We start from the raw sequence: 24,597 nt of genomic DNA, 5'->3' as shown, positions 1-24,597 counted from the left end.
CTATCAAACTAGCTCCTAACTTATGTAAAGCAGAAATACACTCTCTTAACAAACATTAGAAGGTTCATACATAAATCCTCATAAAACCCTACCCAAGAACACGGGAAATCACAGAGTACAGTAATTACATGCATGGCATAAAGTAGAGTATAAAAGACGGAGTGATTACCTGGGCAAAGGTGGAGATTCAGAAAAACAAAAGATTTCGAGTCGGAAAGACCTTCGGTAGGACGTCTGAGCAGTTTCGTAAACCTGGGCTCTGAAGCAAAGTTCTTGACGGGAATGGTGAGTAAAAAATCACAAGGAAGAAAAAGAGGTTACTTATAGAGGCTGAGGTATGGCAAAAAGTGGCAATCATTACTTTCCCATTTTCAAAACGTGGGGGAGTGTATAAGCCGTCAAATTGATCCCTTGAAAACTGAAAAGGCTTGATTAGACATAATTATGTCACGGCTTTCAAAAACGCACGAGGATCCTGACAGATTTCGTGGGGCATATGAACGGTTGTTTCCCTAAAAGTTTCTTTATTGCTGGTCGCGCTAAACAAACTTGGGGGACAAATGCTATCCAAAAAACAGACATGGGTGACATGGCAAATATTTAAATACACGTGGCTGACATCTGGTAGGAGTCTTGTTCGTATATCGACCAGAAAAATATCTATGGCGCAACGGTCAATGGTTATATACGACCAGCGTGGTCGTATACTCGCCATACTTGGAGAAAATCTTAGGCAGTTATAACCATACCCGAAATTATCTCCCATGATTTCCTGAGTATCCGATTATTTAGGAAAGAATATCTGTAACAGATTAATGTAATCTTCCTTGAGCCTATAAATAGATAAATATAGCTCAAGGAAGGGGGACTTTTTGGCTTTCTAATTATCTGAGATTAGAGTTATCATATTTGAGAGATCGTTTTGTTCTTCAGAGGTTTGTGAAACTTATTGAACCCTAGTTCTTTGATCACTCCTTTGAACCCTATATCAATAACAGCTCAAGTGGACGTAGGTTATTATAAGATTCTGGGGCCGAACCACTATAAATTCTTGTGTGCTTTATCATTTTTGTCATCACATTCATTTCAACGTATTTGTCCACATCAAGCATTTCTGACTCCGTGTCAGTTGACCAAAATCAGGGTCAACAGTTTGCAAATGAGCAAGTTTGGTGAGGAAATTTTAGTTTAAGTGTTTAATGCTTAGAAATTTAGAATGCAATAGTTATAACTATATAAATAAATTAACTTTGAAATCTGAATTACTTTTGTAGATTTAATCACAAATGTTAACTATTTACAAATGTTTTATTGACTTGTGGTGTTGTTTTTATGTTTATACTACTATTTTTCTGATTTTTTGGTTTTTCTGTTCTTTTTTTTATTTCTGCTACTGTTTTTTTTAATCAAATAGGCCAGAGGGAATTGGCATAAACATTTGTAATTTCCATGGTTAAAACATTATGTGACAATTCCTAACTATCGTAAAAAAATCATGTTTTTTAGCATTTGTTGCAGTTCTCTACTGAAGCAAACCAACCTGGCATTTGCACCAATGCCCAACTGTCACAAACCTGGCATTTGTGGCAGTTTTCTATTGACGCAAGTGCTTGGCATTTACGTCAACACTGTCACAAATGTGACATTTGTGGGAGTTAGGCACGGACGCATGCAAATGCTTTGTTGCGTCAATGGAGAACGGCCACAAATGCTACATTTGTGACAGTGGGATACTGATACAAATGCCAAGCTATTTGCATCATGAGATTATTTTGTTAATGTTGCCGCTTTTTACCCAATTATTTAATATATGTGAAAATAAATACCATCCAAGAGAATAAGGAATAGTTATTCTTTTGTTAACAAATAGTAAATTTGAATGAACGTACTAGTCTGACTAAAAAATTATTTTTGTGCACATGCATTGTGCTACAGCTTTCAACCACTATTATTAGTTATCATTTTTCTTTATACAGTAAAATCTCTATATAAAAATAGCATTGTGACCAAATTAATTGAGACAAAAAGATTTTCAATCACCCAAAAGTATCAACTTTAATAATAATAATAATAAAATTTCCCTAATAATTATTACATATTTATAAATATTTAAGTAATTCAAATGTGAAATAAATCTTTAATTTTTTTCTTTCAGTACAAATAAATGGCATATATATATTTGACTATATACATAATTGTTAACACATAGATGTATACTTTCTTAATAACTAACATACAAAATGATAACTAATTATGTTTTAGAGATTATCCTTATTTATAACTTCATTTTAGATGTTATTTATAACTTCATTTTAGATGTAATTCTGAGCAATTTTATAATAAAATAGAGGTTATTATACCCGACAAGAATACAACCAAACAAAAAAAGATAAGTATTACTAGGACAGGCATAGACACTTTACCGTTTTAAAGCATTTATTAAATTTGACTGAATTAATTTTGTTATGGGTTCTGTAAAACAACTCCTAGGGCAGCGACAGCCTTCTGTGTTTTGGATAATAACAAGTTAATTGTATATAAGAGCAGTCAACATACTGTTGTATAGATCACGTGTGTCATGTTGCGCTTGTACTTGTTGCGTTACAGTGGAGTATTAAACGAATATGACACCGAAAGACATCCACGTCGACGACGTCGTCATTACAATCAATTGTTATTCTCAGTGCATGCTTTTGGTGCCATCCCTCTGTTCTCAATATATAGACACCCCAAACTTTACATCATCAAGAAAAGCACAACTTATTTCTCTCTGCCCTTCTCTTTCTCACGTCTCTCTGCCTTCCTCTCGTGACGTTCCAAACATGATGTTGAGCATCAAGAGAAATCTGATGGTGACTCCGGCTGAATCAACTTGGACTGGGATTCAGTCCTTATCAGAATGGGATCAAATTGGTTGCACCACCAATGCGCGTGCAATCTATTTCTATGGGCCAACCCCAACCCCAACACCATTCCAAACGATAACTGAAACCCTTATCGATTCCTTGAGCCAGGTTCTAGTGCATTTCTATCCATTGGCTGGTCGTTTGCGCTCCTTCGACAATGGTCGCTTTGAGCTCCTATGCAACGGCCACGGTGCCACATTCGTTGCAGCCGAGTTGAACGCAGATTTGGTTGATTTTGGAGCAGATAACTACTTCACACCCACTCCGGACTTTGATCGTTTCCTTTTCCCATACATAAATGAGACTCTCCCAATTCATGAACTACCTCTTTTATTGCTGCAACTCACTAAATTCAGGTGCGGTGGTTTATGCCTAAGCTTTACCTCCTCACACATCACCACTGACGGACTAAGTGCCGCAAACTTCATGACCGAGTGGGCACGACTAGCACAAGGTCTGCCATTACGAAACGCGCCAGTTTTGGACAAAAAGGCATTTCGAGTGGGAGAGCCGGGGGCCACACCGCGCTTTGATCACTCAAAAGACTTCTGTAATATGCCCTTTTTGTTGAAACAGCCTACTCCAGAAGAGCTTGAGAAGATGAAAACTACAATGGTCACGCTAAAACTTACGAACGAGCAAGTGGAGAAACTGAAAAAGATGTCGAATCAGGACTCTCAAATCAACGCTAAAACGTCAAGACCATACACGCGTTATGAGGCCTTAACGGCTTATATTTGGAGATGCTCGAGTAAAGCGCGGAAGCACCAGCATGAACAGCCTACAGCGTGTCTCATAACAATCGACTCCCGAAAGCGTATTCAGCCGCCGTTACCGTTCTGGTTCTTCGGTAACGGAGTGTTCGACATCACGGCTAGCTGCAATGCCGGAGAGTTGCTATCTAAGCCGTTAAGTCACGGAGCGAGTAAGGTACGTTCGGCGATTGAGATGGTGACAAGCGATTACGTGTTGTCAGCAATTGATTTTCTAAAATGTCAAGAAAACTTGACAGAGTTTCAATACTCGTATAAATCGTCAACTAACGGAGGAGCCAATTATGGAGGGAATCCGAATATTGGGGTCATAAACTGGATGAACTTGCCCTTTGAGGGCATTGATTTCGGGTGGGGAAAGGAGATCCATTTTGGTCCGGCTAATCACGAAGTTGACGGTGACACGTGGTTACTTCGTGGTGGTGATGAAGCTAAGTCACTCTTGATTGTGGTTTGTCTTCTGGTAGAACACGTCGAAGCTTTCAAGAAACACTTCTACGACGACATTAATTGCTCGCCAGCAGAGACATTGTACTCATTCTCGGACGGACTTGATAAGGAATTGATGTTAGGTTGATCTGATACTAAGTGTGGGACTTTGAGACGTCTACTGAGTCTCACTTTTTGAAAATTGAGTTATGCTATAGATATCGTTATAGAATCTGTATGTATTTCGTTGTTTTGTTTCATTATTTTTTGGAAAACAGAATAATATGTTGTTTTGATTGAACGGAGTTATGCTGAATTAATATGTTTAAATAACTGTTGAAAATAAAAATGTTTAAATAACTCACACCATCCCTTTAAAAAGAATGAGTGACTTTTTATATATATCTATTGGGGAATTCTCTTATAGATGCTTTATTTTAAGCCCTACCGGTAAGGCTTTCAGTGTTCTCAACCCGTGAACAGTTTTCAGTGCGATTTTTTTTATAACCGTGTATATTGTAGTTATTTAGAGCATCCTGCAGATTTTCAGAAAATTCTGAATTGTTTAGAGTAGTGAAAACTAGGTTCAAACATATTGTTGCACACGTGACTAATTTTTTTTATGCGTGTGGAAAATAACATGTTTGAACCTAGTTTTTGGTACTGTAAACTATTCGAAATTTTCTGAAAATTTACAGGATGCTCTAAATAGCTACAATATACACGGTCATAAAAAAAAGTCGCACCGAAAACTATTCACGAGTCGAGAAACACTGAGAGCCCTATCGGTAGGACTTGAAGTCCCTCAAGAATAATTATCATATATATATATATATATTAGGTGCAAGCAACTTCCAATATTATATATTAAAATAATGACACAAATATATTATAAAATTTATTAATTATATTTATTAAGTTTATAAAGATTATCATATAAATTTTAAATAAATAAATAATATTATATATAAAATAATGACATAAATATATTAGAATAATGATACGTGCACAAAAAATATACACTCAAATATTATGTAGAGTGACATGACAGTGTTTTTTAAAATATTAGGTCTCACTTTTGATAAATATGATCAGCTAACCTAAACTGTCACATCAATGCGTGTAATATTTAAGTGCATATTATTTTGAGTGCACATATCATTACTCAATATATTAAAAGAAAAATTAAACTAAAATATTATTTATGATTTTTTTTTAAATATATATAATGTGATATCATAAAATATATAAACAATATCTTCTTCCGAGATTATGCTCTTCCCTTCCTTTACTTTCTTACCCTTGAGTATGTACCATACACCAATAGGTAGACCATAATCAAGCTCCTTCACAAACAATTTATTTAAACATATTAATTCGGCATAACTCCATATATAGTTACATACTCATACTATTTGTACACGAGACACCTATATATAATATATTTATAATGTTTATTGTTATTTAATATGAATAATTATATATATACATATTTATACAAGTTAAATCAAGTAATTGAAAAATAACAAGTTTTTTTTTAATAAAAATTAAGATTATGTATTATATATTATCATTATTATAATGATATTATATAATATATAAATTTATATTAACATAATTATTAAATATTTAATCTTGTATAAAATATTATTATAATAATGATATTTTATAATATTTGAATTTATATTAATATAAGGGAAATTAGCGGCAAAAGTACCCAAAGTTTTGCAAAACTTGTGATTTAGCACACAATCTTTTTTCGGTGGGAATAGTACCCAATGTCCACTTCCGTTGGTATCCGTCAGTACCCGCTTCAATTCCGTCTAATTTTGTCCACGTGTACAACGGAGATTAGTTCACCTTTTATTTTAATAAAAAGCCAATTTTTAAATAAAAAAAAATTCATTAAAACAAATTCAGAAATAAAATGAAAACAAAAACAAAAACAAGAACTCCATGAACGAAAAGCTTTGTGGAATACCAAACTTAGACAACAAATGATTTCAAAAACCAAACACAAGTAAAACTAGAAACCAAGCAACCATTTGTTGCAAAGATGAAGACCATTCTTTTTACTTCCATTTTCGAAGATGCGGGAGACGATTATGCCCTAAGGAATGGCGTCGTTTCAAAGACTAAATGAGGTAGTTCCAGCTTACGGTAAGTATTTTCTTCAGCTTACTCTTTCTTTTTTGAATTAATAGGGTAAATAAATAGGTTTTAATGACTTGATTGTGGGTTTTGCTGGTTTGTTGAAGTTTGGAGTGGATTTAGTTGTATAACTGGTAAATGGGTATTAAATGAGTAGTGTTGGTTTGTTGAAGTGTTTGATTAGTTTTTTATGTTTTGCATTGTACTTGCACTATCAACATTGTACTTTGCCAAATTTGTCTAGTAAAGGGATTGGACTGTAAAGTAGGGTGTTTTGGATGACCCACTTGGGAATCTTTGCATTGGATACTCTATTTTGTTTCATTGTTTTGATTTGACATATTCAAATAAGGTATTTAATTGATTCTTTGACTCTTTTTTAATGGTCAGGATTGTATAGGAGTGTATTTACTCTTAATATCCTTCACGGGGGAACTGGTCTACTTCATTTAGGGATTTGAAGTATGAGGGAGGACAAGTGTCATACGTTGATGGCTGTGACATGGATGAGTTTCACAAGTTTGACTTGGACTGGTTTGTGAAGGAGCTTTGTTATGGTCTACCTATTGGTCTATGGTACATACCCAAGGGTAAGAAATGGAAGGAATGGAAGAGCCTAATCTCAAATGAAGATATTTTTTATATGTTTTATGATATGCAAAAGAAAAAACACAAGTTTGTTGATGTGTATGTGGTCCTGCAAGACTTTGTTCCTCAAATTGGTAGTAGTGGTGAGAACAATAATGTCAATGATGAAGCTCAACCTCCACTTAACAAATGTTGTATTGATAAGATTCCTAATGATGTCAAAGAGGAGGTAGATGTGAGGGTTTGGGCCAAACTAGATGACTATGTGATGAGCAAAGAGGAAATGATGGAGTTGGAGGCAAATGACTTTCAAATGCAAACTGGTGAAGATGACTTAGAAGGCTATGAAAATTTCATTATGCATGTAACAACCCTAAAAACATACAAGACCAAATCATGTAGAAATTTAAAACTTCTTACTTTTAACTCATTATACCGAAAATCCATATAACTTTTTTTTTTAAAAGATCGTGTGCGCACACTTTTAGTTTAGCAAACGGAATTACAACTACTCTTTTATAGATTTTATTGACCCTCAAATTGGTCAACAACACGGAGTGAGATAAATGATAGAAAATGAGAGGAAAACAAGAAGATAATCAAATGGAAAACAAACGTCACAAACGATTTATAGTGGTTCGGTCCCAATGGATGGTAATGACCTACGTCCACTTAGTGTTCTTATTGATATTGAATCCCAACACTGTGATCAATGAACTAGGGTTCACGAGTTTCACAAGTCTTGGGAAGATTACAATTTCCGCGAATAATCTTACTATATTCTTCTCTCTGAGTACAAAGATTAAAAGTTCAAAAGTCCCTTCCTTGAGTCATTTCATTCCTATTTATAGACTCAAGAATGTTACATGGGCTGATGGGCCTGAATTACAATTGGATTCACTTATTGAGGTAAAAAAAGGAAAATATAATTAATGCGATTATTACAAGATTGCATATCCAAAAGGAAGTAAATGAAAGCATGCGACCAGATTGGTTGCACCTAAATATGAAACTTGACGAATTAATGATCCTCTGGTCGATTGTCGAACATGATTCGTTTTAGGTAAAAATGTCGCGTGCCAGCCAGTCCTACCACGTCATCAGGAGCCATTTTTTGGGTAAACATTTTCCCCCCAAGTATATTTTATGGCGACCAACGTAAACTTAGGCGATCGTCCTTTCGTATGCCCCATCAAATCTGTCAGAGTTGTCCATGCCTTCTTGAAAAAGGCAACCAATCACATCATTGCAGTTTCCCAATAGTGGTCTGACGGCTATTAAACTTACCCATGTCTTGGGAAGTTACCCCTTATGATTACTTAGGTAACTGCTCCTTGCTCAATATAAATACCCCTTCGAAATTACTTTTTACCTTTTACTTTCTCCTCAAGAACACCAAAGAACAAGACACGGAAAGCCCAGAAATTCAGACAACCTTCACGATTGACGAAGCTTCTGTCCAGGCATTTGACTTAGTGTTTCAGAAATTTACTCCAACATTCATCCAAGTAAGTTTCTCAAACCTTTCAGTCATTGAGATGCCATGCAACATTTGTTTCATATCTGATGTTCTTGAATGTTTTTTACTGTTCTCAAAAAAATTGTTGCGGGGTAAAAAGGCCACGTACATCTGAGCCTAATATGATAGGAAAATAATATTTTGTAGGGGTTGGGAATCAATTTGGTAGTTAGGATTACTAATTTAGCGCGTAAAATCGAAGTAAAAATTCGATTTTTAAGCTTTTAGAAAAAAATGGGTTTTTCCCGCCCCTTCAGAGTCGAAGAGTCTTTCCTGAAAAACTTTTCACTTCTAATTTTAATCTGCTTTCTGAACTGTTCACTTAGATTTCAGTGTTTTTGTTAGAATGTTGCTAGTCGTATAAATGCTTAACTTTTATACACGAGCAACGTTATTCCAACTTTCACACTTCTTGGTCTTTTGGCCATTGACTCTCATCTCCGCTTCTCTGCTCGCTGATTTTCATGCACGATCCGTGGGGAGGTGAGAGGCCAATCGACGACGACCTGCTCGCCTAGCTGCTTGAAGATCACGAACAACCATCGTTGCTGATCCCAGAAACTCCTTTTTCTCATGACTCTTCTAATAGACCTTCAACCAACCAACAATCATGGGTCGAGTAAAATCCATTGCCTGAAAAAGAAAGAAAACAACTTCTCCTCTTGCAAAACAGCCTACCCCTTGGGCTGAAAACCCTTTGACCAGCCCTTCTCCCAAAAGCACATCCCAACCAGAAATCCAAGCTAAAGCCCAGCCTAGGGAGGTCCTTCGACCAGAATTCGAATGGTATGTTGCACCTCCTAGAAAAATTACAGTTAGGATGGTAGGGAATTATCTCGAAAAGTACAGACTTTCTGGGATAACCCTAAATAAACCTTACATTGACCAGCGGGCAAACCTGCCTGGGGGCGCCTACAGCGCCTGGTCGAGATACCACATTGAGGCAGGGGCAACTTTTCCTCTTCATCCATTTTTTCAAGGAGTGGCCAACTATTTCGAGGTCGCTCCCTTTCAAATAACACCAAACGGGTATAGAGTGCTTTCTGCTCTCTGTATCATGTACAGTCATAAGAAGTGGCCCGTTCCGACGCCACACGAGATCAACTATCTCTTTGATCTTAAGTCCATCCCCAATCACAACAACACGGGGTTTTTTCCATTTTTATCACCAGGAATCTGCTCGCACCTTCCTGAGTGAGACCACCTACAAGTCCAACGTAGGAAAGTACTTCTAGGAGTACTTTTTAACAACTGACTTGGTCGCCAACAACCTAGCCTTCATAGAAGAAGCTAAATTATTTATTCCTTAGTCCTTCAATTTTCTTTAGCTTTTCTGCATCTCCCTTAAAACTTCCGTACCCTTCAGGTCCATGGCACCGACCAGCTCTTACTCCAGAGATGGAGATACGAGCAGCATCTTTGGCCAGCATGACTGATATAGAAAAAAGCATCAAAGAGCTGGTCATAGAGGTTAATTTAAGGCTGGTCGGCCTACCTCACCAGGTTATGAGGGAATCAACAACGGGAAGTACCACTAGTGTAGAAACCACCGAACAACACCAAGATGTGTCACAACCCCGAGGAGGAGGGCGACAGGAGTGACCATCAACGAACCTACCAGCGCCCCGCAAACAGCTATCGCTTCGGCTCCTTTAGGAAAGGGAAAAAAGATGGTTTCTAAACATCCCAAGCCCATTCTTGAGTCTTCAGATGAGATCGGTATTGACTCCTCACTCTTAGACAGCTTGCCCATTCCTTGTCATTTATTTGACAGAGACGACAACTTTAAATACACGCCTAATTTAAATTCAGACTTCTTCAAGCCAGAGAATGAGTGTAGCAGTAGTACAGTAAATATTGTAGCGACCAGTAGGTGTAGCTCGGGTATTTTACATATAATTCCTTTGCTTCCATTTCTTTGATTCAGCCAACACTTATAATTATACTGTTTGATCATTTGTATGTCTCCTTCTTTGCAGATATGCCTGCCGAGAGAGCTTTCAACATGCACACCAATCCTACTACCGCCACTCCTACGAGCAGGAAAAAATCGAATAGGCGCAAGGACGAAGAAGGCTGTAGCAACCCATCTGCAAAGAGGGCTCGAATAGAAGATCCTCATGCACAAACTCCTACAAAAGAGACAACTCCCCCTCCAGGGCCTACCGACCAGACTCCCCTTGCAACCACCGATCAGAATCCCCCAGCTGCCGCCAATCCAAGTTCTGCCACCCAACTAGATAAAACTGTGGTTGAAGTGATCCTGAACTCCACCTGCACTGCGGCCAGTGCCAGGCTGAAGAAGCTGTCCAGACACCAGCACTATTTGGAGACTTTTGGAAACGCTCCCACCATGCCGGTCGACCAGCTCCTCAATCGTGGGTTGACCGAACTACTCACTGTAAGTTGTTGCTTCTATTATAGTTTGATTTGTTCATCCATTTGATAGATACTAACAAACTCTTTACTTTTATTTTCTGATTGCAGTGGATTCTGATCGTGAGCACCGGTTGGCGTCGCTCAAAGGAGATGGCTGCCAAACAAGCTGAAGAGATCAAGGCGGCTGAGGAGAGGCTGGTCGAGAAGCACCAGGCAGCTGAGGCCAAGCATGCCGAGGAGTTGTGAGCAGCTGAGGCTAAGATTGCCAAGCTTGAGGAGGATTTGATGAAGAAGAAAGAGGACTCTATGGGACCTGTCTCGCACTAATGATGAATATAACAATTTATATTAAGGTATGGTCTAATCATTAGGTGAAACTGATCATGGGTCATTTGGCATAATCGGACATGTTATGTCTGATCATGCACGATTATATTACGTGTCTGGGAATTCAGGGATGAACGGACATGTGGTGTATGATCACGCATGTTTATATAATGTATCCAGGTTTATAAAGATCCATGGACATGGCAGATCTTTAGCGTACCCGAGCTGAGCGTAGTATCAACTCGTGTCTCAGATGCTTTGTGTTTATCCAAAAAACAGTTGTTGATGACGTGGCAAGAATTTTTTACACGTGGCAGAGATGCTGCTCGCCTCTCGACCAGAGATATTTCCGTATGCGGAGATATAGTTTTATATACGACCAGCCTGGTCGTATGCTCCGTTTATTTATGTGTAAATTTGTATAGTTGTAATGATATCTGAGAATATCTCTTCATTATAACCTGAATATCTGATTATTAAGGAAAGATATGATTAATTGACTCATGTAACCCTCCTTGAGCCTATAAATATACAAGAAATAGCTCAAGGGGGGATCTTTTGATCTTTTTCCGAATTGCATTACTATTATCCATCATTTGTATTGTTTTCTCCTTCTAAGGTCTGTGAAGCTCAATATTAATAATAGTATCAAGTGGACGTAGGTCATTACTAATCACTGGGGCCGAACCACTATAATTCTTTGTGTTCTTTACTTTCCATTAGATCATTTTCTCAAGTATCGTACTATTTTCCTGTCGTTTATTTGACTCCGTGTCGTTGACCAAAACGAGGGTCAACATTCTTATGCTTTCATTGAGAGCTTGACAAAGAATCTAATGGCAAAAACTACCAAGAAGACTGCACAGGCTGCCGCTGCACCATCCCAGACTCCTCCGCCAAATGTGGCTGAAGACGAACCTCATTTGGAGTTTGATGAGGAGGAGTTAGACTCTGAGACCGTGAAGGCAACACTGGGGGTGTTGCAGGATGAGTTGGCCAATCTGAGGGCCAATCAAGAGGATGTTGTCGAGATAATGGCGTCGCAGCAAAGGCAGACAGAGCGCCAGCGTCAGGAGCTGAGCGAAAGGCAGGCTGAGATGGACCGTCGACAGAGGGATGCCATGGCTACCCTTGAAGCGGCCATCCAGCTGGCTAGGAATTAGGCTGCGCCAACCTCCCAGCCAGATCAACCTCTAAACGGGCCACCTCAAAGAGGTCCCAATCCTATTCCTCCACTCAAACCAATAAGCCCTCAGAGGCCGGAGCAGCCACCTATGCCTCAGGATGGTGTCCCACATAGGGATCCTAAGCAGCAGCCTCCATCTCAGGCTGGTCGAGGCAATCCCCCGCACCTAAGGCAGAATATGGCCGGGCAACAGCCCTGCAGCCCTAGACACCCAGGGGGTGAAGAGCTGCATCCACCGAGCAGGGGGCAGCATTCTTCTGCCAACAAGAGGAACTCAGAGACAGGCTCTGTGGTTAGGGGCCCCCCACGGCATGAAAATGCACGGGGACCCACCGACCAATGCAGGCCTCCCCCTAACGCTCGGGAAATGCCAGCCCAAGGAGGCAACAGAGGGAATAGTTGGTCACACCATAGCCAGCCACGGTTCAGAGATGGCCACGGCTACAATGAAGCCGACTCAGGCAGAGGAAATGTTGGTCAGAGGAACGAAGAGAGAGGTGGAGGCAGGAGCCCCCCACCTAGAGAAGACCGACCAGCAGGTCATAACGCTCGGGGGCAGCCCAGGCAGAATAACGTCTTTAGTCAGCTCGGAGCCAGCGAACAACGGTGAAGAGACGATGATTTGAGGGATGTGCTCAATGACCGTCGAGAAAGGCACGATGAGTACATTCCCCCGGCACCAAAGGCCCCAGCAATCCCAGAAGCTGTTCAGGCTCAAATCGATGCCCTGAACTAGGTTGTGCAACAACTGGTCGAGGGGCGAACATCACACATTGAGTACGATCGGAGGAGAGGCACCCCTTTCGTACAGAGGATTGCTGTGGCAGAAACCCCCAGTAAGTTCAAGATGCCAACTCTGCCAAATTTTGACGGGTATGGAGACCCAGTATTTTATGTCAACAAGTTTGAGATACAAATGGATATTCAGAAAGTCTCTGAGGACGTTCGCTGCAGGATCTTCCCAGCAACACTTTCTGATGTCGCCCAGGAGTGGTTCTTTAAGTTCCCTCCTGGAAGTATAGTATCCTGGGAGATGTTCATGAAGGAGTTTTACGGACAGTTCTATGCGGGTCGTGTGCACCCCACTGAGGCGAACCAACTGGTCGAGATATGCCAGAAAGAAGGAGAGCCCCTAAAGGAATACGTTCAACGCTTCATGTGAGCTGTAGCTGGATCCAAGTCTGTGGGCGATGAAGGCAAGATGATGGCCCTAACTACTGGGGTTAGGCGCCATTCACCCCTCTGAAGTAGCCTCAGAAAGCATGGGGTTAAAAGTACCCAGGAGTTCTTAGATCGAGTTGATCGGTACATCAAGCTCGAGGATGCGATTGCCAATGAAGGTAAATCGCCAGCAAAAGACAAAGGGCCCAATAAAGAACTCGCCAAAGCTGCCAATGGGTCAAATCCCAATGGCAACGGCAAAGGCAACGGGAATGGCAATGGTAAGAATGGCAGAAAGCGGGCGAACAACGAACCCTCAATCTCCGAAAGTAAGCACCCCAAAGGTAATCGGTATGAACCAAGATTCACCAATTACACTGCCCTTGTTGAAAGCCGAGCCGAGGTCTACTAGGCGACCAGCTCAAGCGTGCCCTACAAACGACCCGCACCAATAAGGAAAGATATCTCCAAGAGAGATTCAACAAAGTTCTGTCGTTTTCATAACGCCTACGGGCACGACACTAATGAGTGTAACCAGCTTAAGGGTGAAATTTAGTTCCTGATTAGACAGGGACATTTAAGAAGATATGTGCGAGCCACGGGAGGTTCTCAGCGAGAGGCTTAAGGTGGCAACGAATCGGCGCCTGCACGCCAACGCTCGCCACCTTTACAGCCAGCTCCCGTGGTAGGTACCCTGCTCACCATCTGCGGAGGCCCACATCTTGCAGGAGATAGTGGGAAAGCGAGGGAACGATATGCTCAAACCCTGTGCCATGACCAGGACATCGAGATGATGAGTGTTGAGGATCGAGCACCAAAAAATGCTCGAACAGAGGAAGAACTCATCACCTTCTCTGACGACGACACCCAGCACGTGCGATTCCCACACTCCGATCCGCTGGTCGTGGACGTACAGATCGGGAACATGATGGTGAAAAGGGTGTTGGTCGATACAGGAAGTTCGGTCAATATCCTATACAAGTCTTCGCTGGAAAGGATGAAGTTGTCCGTGAAAGACCTGGAGTCGTGCAACCAAACCATTTATGGTTTTTCCGGAGAAGGGCTCACCCTAGTAGGGTCGATTAGACTCCCAGTCACAGCAGGCACTGCACCTACTAACAGGACATTACTCACTACTTTTATAGTAGTTGATTGTCCTTCAGCGTATAACGCTGTGATAGGGAGAACAATTCTGGTCGACTTGCGAGTCGTCACCTCTATTTGGCACCTCGCTGTGAAATTCCCAACAGATGAGGGGTAGGATTCGTGATGGGAAACCAGAGGGAAGCGAGGGAGTGCTACAATGCCTCGATCACCAAGGCAAAGAAGGGTGTATCGAGAGATGCCACCAGGAAGGAGTTGCAAATGGCAACTGATGTTCAAGCCCACTCGGGTGATAATCTCACCAAATAGGGCATTGCCTAAAGTGAGGATAGGGACTTAGATCCTCGCTTTGGGGATTTTGAAAAAGAAGTGGGACCCATCGAGGACCTTGAAGAGGTCCAACTCGATGAGGAAAATCTTACCAGAGTTATGAAAGTCGGTAAAAACTTAGAGACAACAACGAAACAAGCACTGGTAGAGTTCTTAAGGAGGAACCAGGATGTCTTCGCCTGGTCGCATAAAGACATGGTTGGGATAGATCCTGCAGTCATCAGCCATGTCCTGAACATCGACAAAAGCTTTCCACTAGTGCAACAAAAAAGAAGGCTGCTCGACAAAGATAGATCAAAGGCATTGAAGGAGGAAGTCGAGAAGCTGAAGGAGAATGGGTTCTTCAGGGTGGCATTTTATCCATCGTGGGTCTCTAATCCCGTACTAGTGCCAAGCCGAATGGCAAGTGGTGTACGTGTGTGGATTTTACAGACCTAAATAAAGCCTGCCCCAAAGACTGTTTCCTACTCCCAAGGATCGACCAGCTCGATGCCACTGCAGGGCATGAGATCCTCTCATTCATGGATGCATACTCCGGGTATAATCAAATCAGTATGCATCCCCCTGATGAGTATCACACTAGCTTTCGGACTGATATAGGGCTCTACTGTTACAAGGTGATGCCCTTCGGTTTGAAAAACGCTGGTGCGACTTACCAGAGACTCGTCAACCACATGTTCAAGGAGCTGATTGGCACAAACATGGAGGTTTACGTAGATGACATGCTGATTAAGCCGAAGAAAGCAGAAGGGCATGTAAGAGATTTGCAGGAATGCTTCAACGTCTAGAATAAATATAGGATGAAGTTAAATCCCCTTAAATGCTCCTTCGGAGTAGGATTAGGAAAGTTCTTGGGATTTATAGTTAACTCAAGAGGAATTGAAGCTAATCTCGAGAAAATAAAAGCCCTGGTCGAGATGAAGTCGCCAGTGAAGATTAAGGATGTCCAAAGCCTGACCGAGAGGATTGCTTCTCTCAGTAGATTCATTTCGAAATCGACAGACAAGTGCGTCCCATTTTTCAATCTACTAAGAGGCAATAAGAAAGTTGAATTGACAGATGAGTGGGAACAAGCCTTTCAAGCACTAAAAACGCATATGGCGCAACCACCCATCCTGTCAAAGCCGGTCGATAAAGAGACTTTGTTCATCTACCTGGCACTCATGGATTACGCTGCTAGTGCTGTTCTAGTAAGAGAAGAAGAAGGTGTGCAGAAGGATGTCTATTATGTAAGCAAAAGGCTGATTGGAGCAGAGTTGAGGTATCCCCCCATCGAAAGGCTAGCCTATTGTTTAGTTTTTTCCTCTAGGAAGCTGGCGCCTTACTTCCAAGCTTATCCAATTATGGTCATGACCGACCAGCCTCTTCGACAAGTCCTGCAAAAGCCAGAGGCTGCAGGTAGATTGTTAAAGTGGGCAGTCGAACTCGGGCAGTACGACATATCTTACTTGCCGCGAGCAGCGATAAAAGGACAAGCCTTGGCTTACTTCATCGCCGAATTCACAGAGCTCGTGGGTGGCGAGCAGACTGAAGAACCCAGCAAGCCTGAGTGTCAAATCCAAGCACCCTCATGGAAATTGTTCACAGACGGTTCATCTAACGAATCCCACGCAGGAGCAAGAGTGATATTGATAATGCCGGAAGGGCATCGATTTCACTGTGCAATTAGATTTGACTTCACTGCTTCTAACAATGAGGCTGAATATGAAGCATTACTCGCTGGATTGCGGTTAGCCAAGGATATGAACATAAAAGTGCTTGACATCTATAGTGATTCTCAGCTAGTGGTGAATCAAGTCTTGGGAGAGTACCAGGCACGAGGTTTGAAGATGGTTGCCTATCTGAAGAAAAAAAAAACAAAGGATATGTTAGCTCAGTTCGACAGATACAGTCTCCAGCAAGTACCTCGCGATCAGAATTCCAATGCGGATGCTTTGGCAAAGTTGGCAAGTGCGAAGGATGCTGATACTCTGAACATAGTGCTAGTCGAGCGGCTATCAGCACCAAGCATCCAAGCAGCAGAAACCACTCTGGTAATCCAGATGGCGGATATGTGGATGGTACCTTATGTAGAGTATCTGTCAAGCGGCGTACTACCAGCGGATAGAAACAAAGCCAGGACCCTTCAGCGGTAAGCTGCTAGGTATATCCTGGTCGATGGGATCCTGTACCAAAGGGGATACTCACTGCCACTCCTCACATGTATTACAAAGGAGAAAGCCAAAGAGTTGATGAAAGATTTGCACGAAGGCTTTTGCGAGGACCACGCTGGGGGGCAAAGTCTGTCAAAAAAGATCCTAAGGCAGGAATATTTCTGGCCAACCATGAATGAAGACTCAATGGAGTTCGTGCGGAGATGTGACAAGTGTCAGAGATTTTCTAAAATCCCACGAGCAACTCCCAACGAGTAAAAGCAAATGCAGAGTCCATGGCCCTTCGCAGTTTGGGGAATAGATCTAATCGGATCTTTGCCTGTGGGAAAAGGTGGTGTAAAGTATGCAGTGGTTGTGTAACGCCCTACTTCCTTAGAGCCGTTACTAAGTGAGTTTTTAAGACAAAACAGTGTGCAATGGACTCGCTAACCGAGGTTTTGAAACAAAAGTGTAACTAATTAAAAGTTAAGGCTGTAATCTTTGAAAATGCGTCATTTCATTAAAACTTCTATTATTAAACATTTGGGATCCCAAAATAAGGTTTGAAAACTATTTACATCTTGAAATAAGTTTACAGTTGATAAATCATAAAATCATAGATTATTACAGCCATTTTCAAATAAACCCCCAACCAAAGCAGTCGGGCAGGCCAAACATGTACGCGCCGCTTCATGCTCTCCGTACTCATGGTTGGTTGATTCAGTCATTGCCCTTACCTGCAACATAGAGCACCCGTGAGCCGAAGCCCAGCAAGAAAACTCATGCAGAACATAACATATGCAATGTATACAGTTATCATAACAGATAATCCACAAATAAACAAGTCAATCATTAGACTAAGCAAACACGGCCAAGCCGCCCCAGAGCCTTACCGAAGCCTGGGGCATCGGTTCTCACCGCGAGGATAACTCATGTATCCCTTGGGTCCCACCCTTAATATAGCATAACACATGTATCCACCAGGCCCCGCCCTGACTATAGCATCCCATGTGCTAGGTGTTACTTTCGGCCCACGGCCGCCCCGGCCTACGCCGTAATCGGCCCTTGCCGCTCATTTCATCATAATCACACATATAGTACATTTGAACTAATCATTCACACACATCATGATTCATTTAAGGTTTAAACATTTGCACATAATACAATCTGGGGCCATGCCCTACAATCACACAGTGGGGCCATGCCCTATTCTCGGGTGTTATAGTTTTCTTACCTGAATTCTGAGCCTCCTGATGCACTAAAGCCGCGAGCATGGTCCTCTAGCACGAGCCTCACCAACAACCTAGTCACAACACACAAGAAACATACCTCAATACTAATCAACCCAAAACCACTTTCCGGGACCAATCCCGCACTCTCGGGACCTCTAAAACCTTAAAACAACACCCCGGAGACATCCTCCGAACCCCCGGAGCAAAGGCCTAAAATTGCCAAAAATGTCAACCTGAAATTTGCCTTGTGCCGCGGCACAACTTTCTTGTGCCGCGGCACCCATCAGACAGGGGCTCCCTTGCCGCGGCACGAAAAACCTGTGTCGCGGCACGCCATCGCAGACCCAGAATTCTGGGTTTTCTCTTGCGTTTTCTCCGAGCTAAAACCTTCCCAAATCATACCAAACCAATACCCAAACCCCAAAACCAATTTCAAGCTTCATATGAACAACTTAACAACCTATAGGCACTAGATACAAGACCAAAACATCAACACACTCAAGAATCCACCCCTTGATTCCTAATTTCAGCATCTCAAACCAAAAACTCAAACACACTAACTCAAGCTCTAGATTTCACAATTCAAAACAGAAATCAAACTTAAATGCTCATAAAATCCATACCTCAAGTGGAGAATCCACCCAATAAGCTCCCTTGATTCACCTCCTAAGCTCCCACTTCAGCCCATTTTCCTCTTCTTCTTCTTCTCTTCCTTGCCCTAACTCTCCTCCTCTTCATTTTAGCAAAGCCAACATATATCCCAAATGCCCAAACTGTGACCCACTAAAAACCCAGCTGAGAATTGCCTATAACCCTTGCCAAATGACCATTTTACCCTTTCCTACTAATCCTCCTTAGCTAAACCTCAAAGGACACTTAAGTCTTTTCATTTCTATTTCATTTCTACCACTTCTTACCTTAAAACTTGTTACCCACAGCAGTAACTAATGGTTACCCAGGTTACTAAATCTCCAATAACCATTACCCGCTAAATCTCAACTTAGCCATAAAATTCCCGAGATACCCCTAGGCTCCTCCCGAGCCGGGTATAGAAATCCCGTTGTGACTCTTAAGTTAACTAGCTCTCTAGGACCGTCTCGGCACGTGCATCACAATAATACAACCACACCCACGTGGTACAATTCACAGAATACAATTATCACATATCAGTACAGTTATGCCCAACATGGCCAAAATTACAATTACGCCCTTCTAACACGATCCGGGCCTACATGCATACTAGTAAACATAGCCATGCATCTCAGTTAAACAAATAGCCAAATAACATGCTTTAAATCATAACCATGCATTTAACTCATAAAATCACACATAAATCCCAACCTGCCCTCCTGGCACACTAATCAAGGCCCTTAAGCCTTATTAGCGAAATTGGGTCGTTACAGGTTGCCGTCAACTACTTCACCAAATGGGCCGAGGCTGAGACACTCGCAACCATAACGACCAAGAAAGTGCTTGACTTTGTAGTCAAGAACATCATTTGTCGCTATGGATTACCAAGGAAGATAGTCTCGGATAATGGCACCCAGTTTGACAGTGATCTATTCACGGACTTCTGCAAATGGCATGATATTATCAAAAGCTTTTCTTCAGTCGCTCATCCCCAAGCGAATGGGCAAGTCGAAGCAGTTAACAAAACGCTGAAGGATACCCTGAAGAAAAGACTTGAAGAAGCTAAGGGAGCATGGCCAGAGCAGTTGCCTGAAGTTCTTTGGTCGTACAGAACTTCCCACCTAACAGCAATAGGTCATACCTCGTTTTCCTTGGCTTACGGGTATGAAGCTATGTTTCCTGTCGAGTTAGATCCACCCTCGCACCGCAGATTAACATACGACCAAGACTCTAACAGCCAGCTATTGATGGAGTCCCTGGACTCAATTGATGAGAAGCGTTAACAAGCTCAGCTCCGAGTAGCTGCGTACCAGCAAAAGGTCGCCCGGTATGTCAACTCTAAAGTGCGAGAAAGAAAATTCAATGTTGGAGACCTTGTACTCTGAAGAGTTTTTCTAAACACCCGCGACCAAGCTGCTGGAGTACTCAGGCCTAATTGGGAAGAGCCACATCAGATTGATGAGGTCCTTCACCCAGGCACTTATAAACTTGCACGCTTAAACGGAGATCTCGTTCCTCGCTATTGGAATGGAGAACACCTGCACAAGTATTACCAATAAACAACTCTTCCTAAAGAATTGGCTTGTATTAATTTTACTTTGTACAAGTTTTGAAAAAGTTTAAGAACTTATTGTTTATCCATAAATCAACTGCTGATGACGTTGGCAAGGATTTTTGACACGTGGCGGACACGTAGCAGAGATACGGCTCGCCTATCGACCAGAATTATTTCCACATGGAAATGTCACGTTTTATATATGATGAGTCTAGTTTTTATGATGTCTTGGTGATGTTTTTAGTAGTCTTTTATTTTGTTTTTCCTTGTTTTAGCGCGGGTTTACGCTTTGTTTGGTTGTTTTTGTGAATATCAGGAAGAATTGAGCATGTGGAAGGAAATTCCAATGAAAGGGAAGAAATAATCGAGTTTTTCATCATATTTTGATCAAGAATGGTTCTCAATACCATTTGGAAGTGTTGGTGAAATTTTGGGATGAAAACTTGAAGAATTGAAGAATTCCTTAAGAGCCACGGCATGATCAAAGTAGGGCCGCGGCTAGGGGGAGAAACAGAAGCATGTTTTTTTGAGGACATCTTCGGGCCGCGGCATGGCTAGATAGAGCCGCGGCATGGATGGGCACTCTGCCCAGAAAACAACGATGCGGGCCGCGGCATGGTTTCAGAGAGCCGCGGCATTGAAAGGATAGTCTGCCCAGAAATTTTGACACGGGCCGCGGCATAGTGTATGTAGAGCCGCGGCCCGCCTCTCTAAAATCTAAAAATCCTAGGTTTTAAAGGACGAAAAAGAAGGGAGAAGGATGTACGGACGAAGGGAGGAGTTCTGGTGTTGAAGGCTCAAGCTTAGAGTATTTTTACATGTTTTTCTTCCTGATGTTATTTTTAATTTCTGTTGTGATTAGCACTATGACTATGAACTAATTTTCTGTTTAGGATGTTCAATTGAATCTCTTGAATTTCTGTTATGACCTAATGCAATTTTAATTTCCTCTTCTTCAATCTTCTTCAATTCCATATAATCTGTTCTTATAGAGTGATTATTGATTGGCCATCTTTAGTCATATTCATATGTTTTTAAGTCAAAATCTGAGAAGTGAGATTTAATTATGCCTTGGTTATATTGGACATAATTCTAATTTAGAACGAAAGTATCTGAATTAATTGTGTAGCTGTTATTAAGTTGTGGAATTTAATGCTACCTTTGTGGTTCAATTTACCATAGAAATATAGGAAATTGTCACCTAGGTTGAGTTTATAATTCATAGTGTGATTATAGACTGTTGTTTCAACTTGTTAATTGAATTAGGTAAAAATAAGAAGAATTCATACTTTGCGTTAGGGAATAATAGAAATGATAGTTGATGAGATTGAATATCCTAATTGTTTCTCAGTGATTGAATTAAGAGTTTTTACTATTAGTTATTATGCTATTTAATTGTCGATTATTATTTCTGCACTTTATCGGTTCTTTTGCTGTATTTTACAAAAATCAAGAAGTTTTATTTCATCAAATAGAACAAGAGATTAATTGACTGGTAATTGATAATTCAGTCCTTGAGGACGATACTTGGTTTTACCATTTTATTACAAGTTCGCGACTGTGTGCACTTGCATAGCAAAAATTATCGCAACAATATACGACCAGACTGGTCTTATACTTCATTCATTTATGTAAAGATCTGTACAGTTGTAATGATATCCAAGAATATCTCCTCATTATGACCTCCAGATCCGATCATTAAGGATAGATATTATTTCCTAATTCATCTAACTCTTCCTGAGCCTATAAATACACAAGAGATAGTTCAGGGAGGGGGACCGATCTTTTTCTTTTAGAATTATATTGCTATTATCCATCATTGTATTGTTTTCTTCTTCCAAGGTTTGTGAAGCTCAAAGAACCCTAGTTCTTTGATCACACCTTTGGAGCTCAGTACTAATAATAGTATCAAGTAGACGTAGGTCATTACCAATCACTGGGGCCGAACCACTATAAATCTGTGTTCTTTATATTTCCATTAGATCGTTTTCTCAATCTCTATATTACTTTCCCGTCGTTTTCTAGACTCTGTGTCGTTGACCAAAATCAGGGTCAACATTCTGGTGCTTTCATTGAGAGTTGAACTCAAGAAAATCTAATGGCAAAGACTACTAAGAAGACTGGACAGGCTGCTGCCGCACCATCCCAGCCTCCTCCCCCAAATATGGCTGAAGACAAACCTCATTTGGAGTTCGATGAGGAGGAAGTGTACTCTGAGGCCCTGAAGACAACACTGGGGGTGTTGCAAGATGAGTTGGCCACTCTGAGGGCCAATCAGGAGAGTTCTGCCGAGATAATGGTGTCACAGCAGAGGGAGAAAGAGCGCCAACGCCAAGAGCTGAGCGAAAGATAGGTGGACCATCGTTAGAAGGATGTCATGGCAGCCCTTGAAGTAGCCCTCCAGTTGGCTAGGAATCAGGCTGCACCTGCCTCGCAACCTAATCAACCCCTAAGCGGGACACCTCAAAGAGGTCCCAATCCTAGCCCTCTGCTCCAGCCAACAAGCCCTCAAAGGCCGGAGCAGCCACTAATGCCTCAGGATGATATCCCACCTAGGGATCCTGAGACGCAGCCTCCGTCCCAGGCTGATCGGGTCAATCCCCCGCGCCCGAGGCAGAATAGGGCCGGGCAACAGCCCCGTAGCCCTAGATCCCCAGGGGGTGAAGAGCCGCATCCACCGAGCAGGGGGCAACATCCTTCTGCCAACAGAAGGAACTCAGAGACAGGCTCTGCAGTCAGAGGCCCCCCACGGCATGACAATGCACGGGGACCCACCGACCAACGCAGGCCTCCCCCTAATGCCCGAGAAATGCTAGCCCAAGGAGGCAACAGTGGAAACAGTCGGTCCCACCATAGCCAGTCAAGGTTCAGAGATGGCCACGGCTACAATGAGGACGACTCAGGCAGAGGGAATGCTAGTCGGAGGAACGAGGAGAGAGGTGGAGGCAGAAGCCCTCCACCTAGAAAAGACCGACAAGTAGGACATAATGCTGAGGGGCACCCCAAACAAAATAACGTCTTTAGCCAGCTCGGAGCCAGTGAGCAGCGGCGAAGAGACGATGACTTAAGGGATGTACTCAACGACCGCCAAGAAAGGCACGATGAGTACATTCCCCCGGAACCAGAGGCCCCAACAATTCCTATGGCCGTTCAGGCTCAAATTGATGCCCTGAACCAGGTTGTGCAGTAGCTGGTCGGGGGCGAACGTCACATATCGAGTACGATCGGAGGAGAGGAACCCCTTTCGTACAAAGGATTGCTGTGGCAGAAACACCCAACAAGTTCAAAATGCCGACTCTGCCAAATTTTGACAGGTATGGAGACCCAGTATCTCATGTGAACAAATTTGAGATACAGATGGACATTCAGAAAGTCTCTGAAGATGCTCGCTGTAGGATCTTCCCAGCGACCCTTTTTGATGCCGCTCAGAAGTGGTTCTTTATGTTCCCTCCTGCAAGTATAGTATCCTGGGAGATGTCTGTGAAGGAGTTTTACGGACAGTTCTACGCGGGTCGTGTGCACCCCACAAAGGCAAACCAACTGGTCGAGACACGCCAGAAATAGGGGAGCCTTTGAAGGAATATGTTTAGCACTTCATACGAGTCGCAGTAGGAACCAAGACTGTGGGTGATGAAGGCAAGATGATGTCCCTAACCGCGGGGGTTAGGCGCAATTCTCCTCTCTGGAGTAGCCTCAGGAAGCATGGGGTTAGAAGTACCCAAGAGCTTTTAGATCGAGCTGATCGGTACATCAAGCTCGAGGACGCGATTGCCAATGAAGGCAAATCGCCAGCAAAAGACAGAACTTCTACAATGGTTTATGTCCGACAACCAGAACCATTATAGATGCTGCAGCGGGTGGCACTTTTATGAGCAAGAGCGCAACTGGCGCTTATGAGCTGCTGGAGGACATGGCTACAAACAACCATCAGTGGTCAGAGGAAAGATCATCAGGAGTTAGAAAGGTAGCTGGGGTGCATGAGTTCGATGCAATTACTGCTTTAACAGCGCAAGTAGCCTCTTTGACCAAGCAGTTGCAACAGAGTAGTGTGTCTGCTAATGCGGTTCAGATGGCAGTGAGGTGTGAAATGTGTGGTGGTGCTCATTCTTTCGATCAGTGCCCTATCTGTAATAATAACACCCCAATGGATCATGCTCAAGTTCAAGCGGTGGGAAACTTTCAAAGGCTGCTCAAT

At 42.1% G+C, this 24,597-nt stretch overlaps 1 protein-coding gene across 1 annotated transcript; it reads left to right on the top strand.

Moving 5' to 3' along the window:
• Positions 1-2,624: 2,624 nt before the first annotated feature.
• On the top strand, positions 2,625-4,266 carry LOC133799786 (spermidine hydroxycinnamoyl transferase-like). Its single transcript, XM_062237783.1, has one exon. The coding sequence runs from the start codon at positions 2,625-2,627 to the stop codon at positions 4,254-4,256; it is 1,632 nt and encodes a 543-aa protein (XP_062093767.1). The 3' UTR covers positions 4,257-4,266.
• Positions 4,267-24,597: the final 20,331 nt, after the last annotated feature.

Source organism: Humulus lupulus, chromosome 9 (genome assembly GCF_963169125.1).
Source record: "Humulus lupulus chromosome 9, drHumLupu1.1, whole genome shotgun sequence".
NCBI lineage: Eukaryota > Viridiplantae > Streptophyta > Magnoliopsida > Rosales > Cannabaceae > Humulus > Humulus lupulus.
Note: the sequence above shows the minus strand (reverse complement) of the source record. Positions and strands in the feature narration are given on the sequence as shown.

What these genes read in the sequence shown, in the direction of transcription:
- LOC133799786 (XM_062237783.1), top strand. Translation starts at nt 2,625, where the DNA reads ATGACACCGAAAGACATCCACGTCGACGACGTCGTCATTACAATCAAT.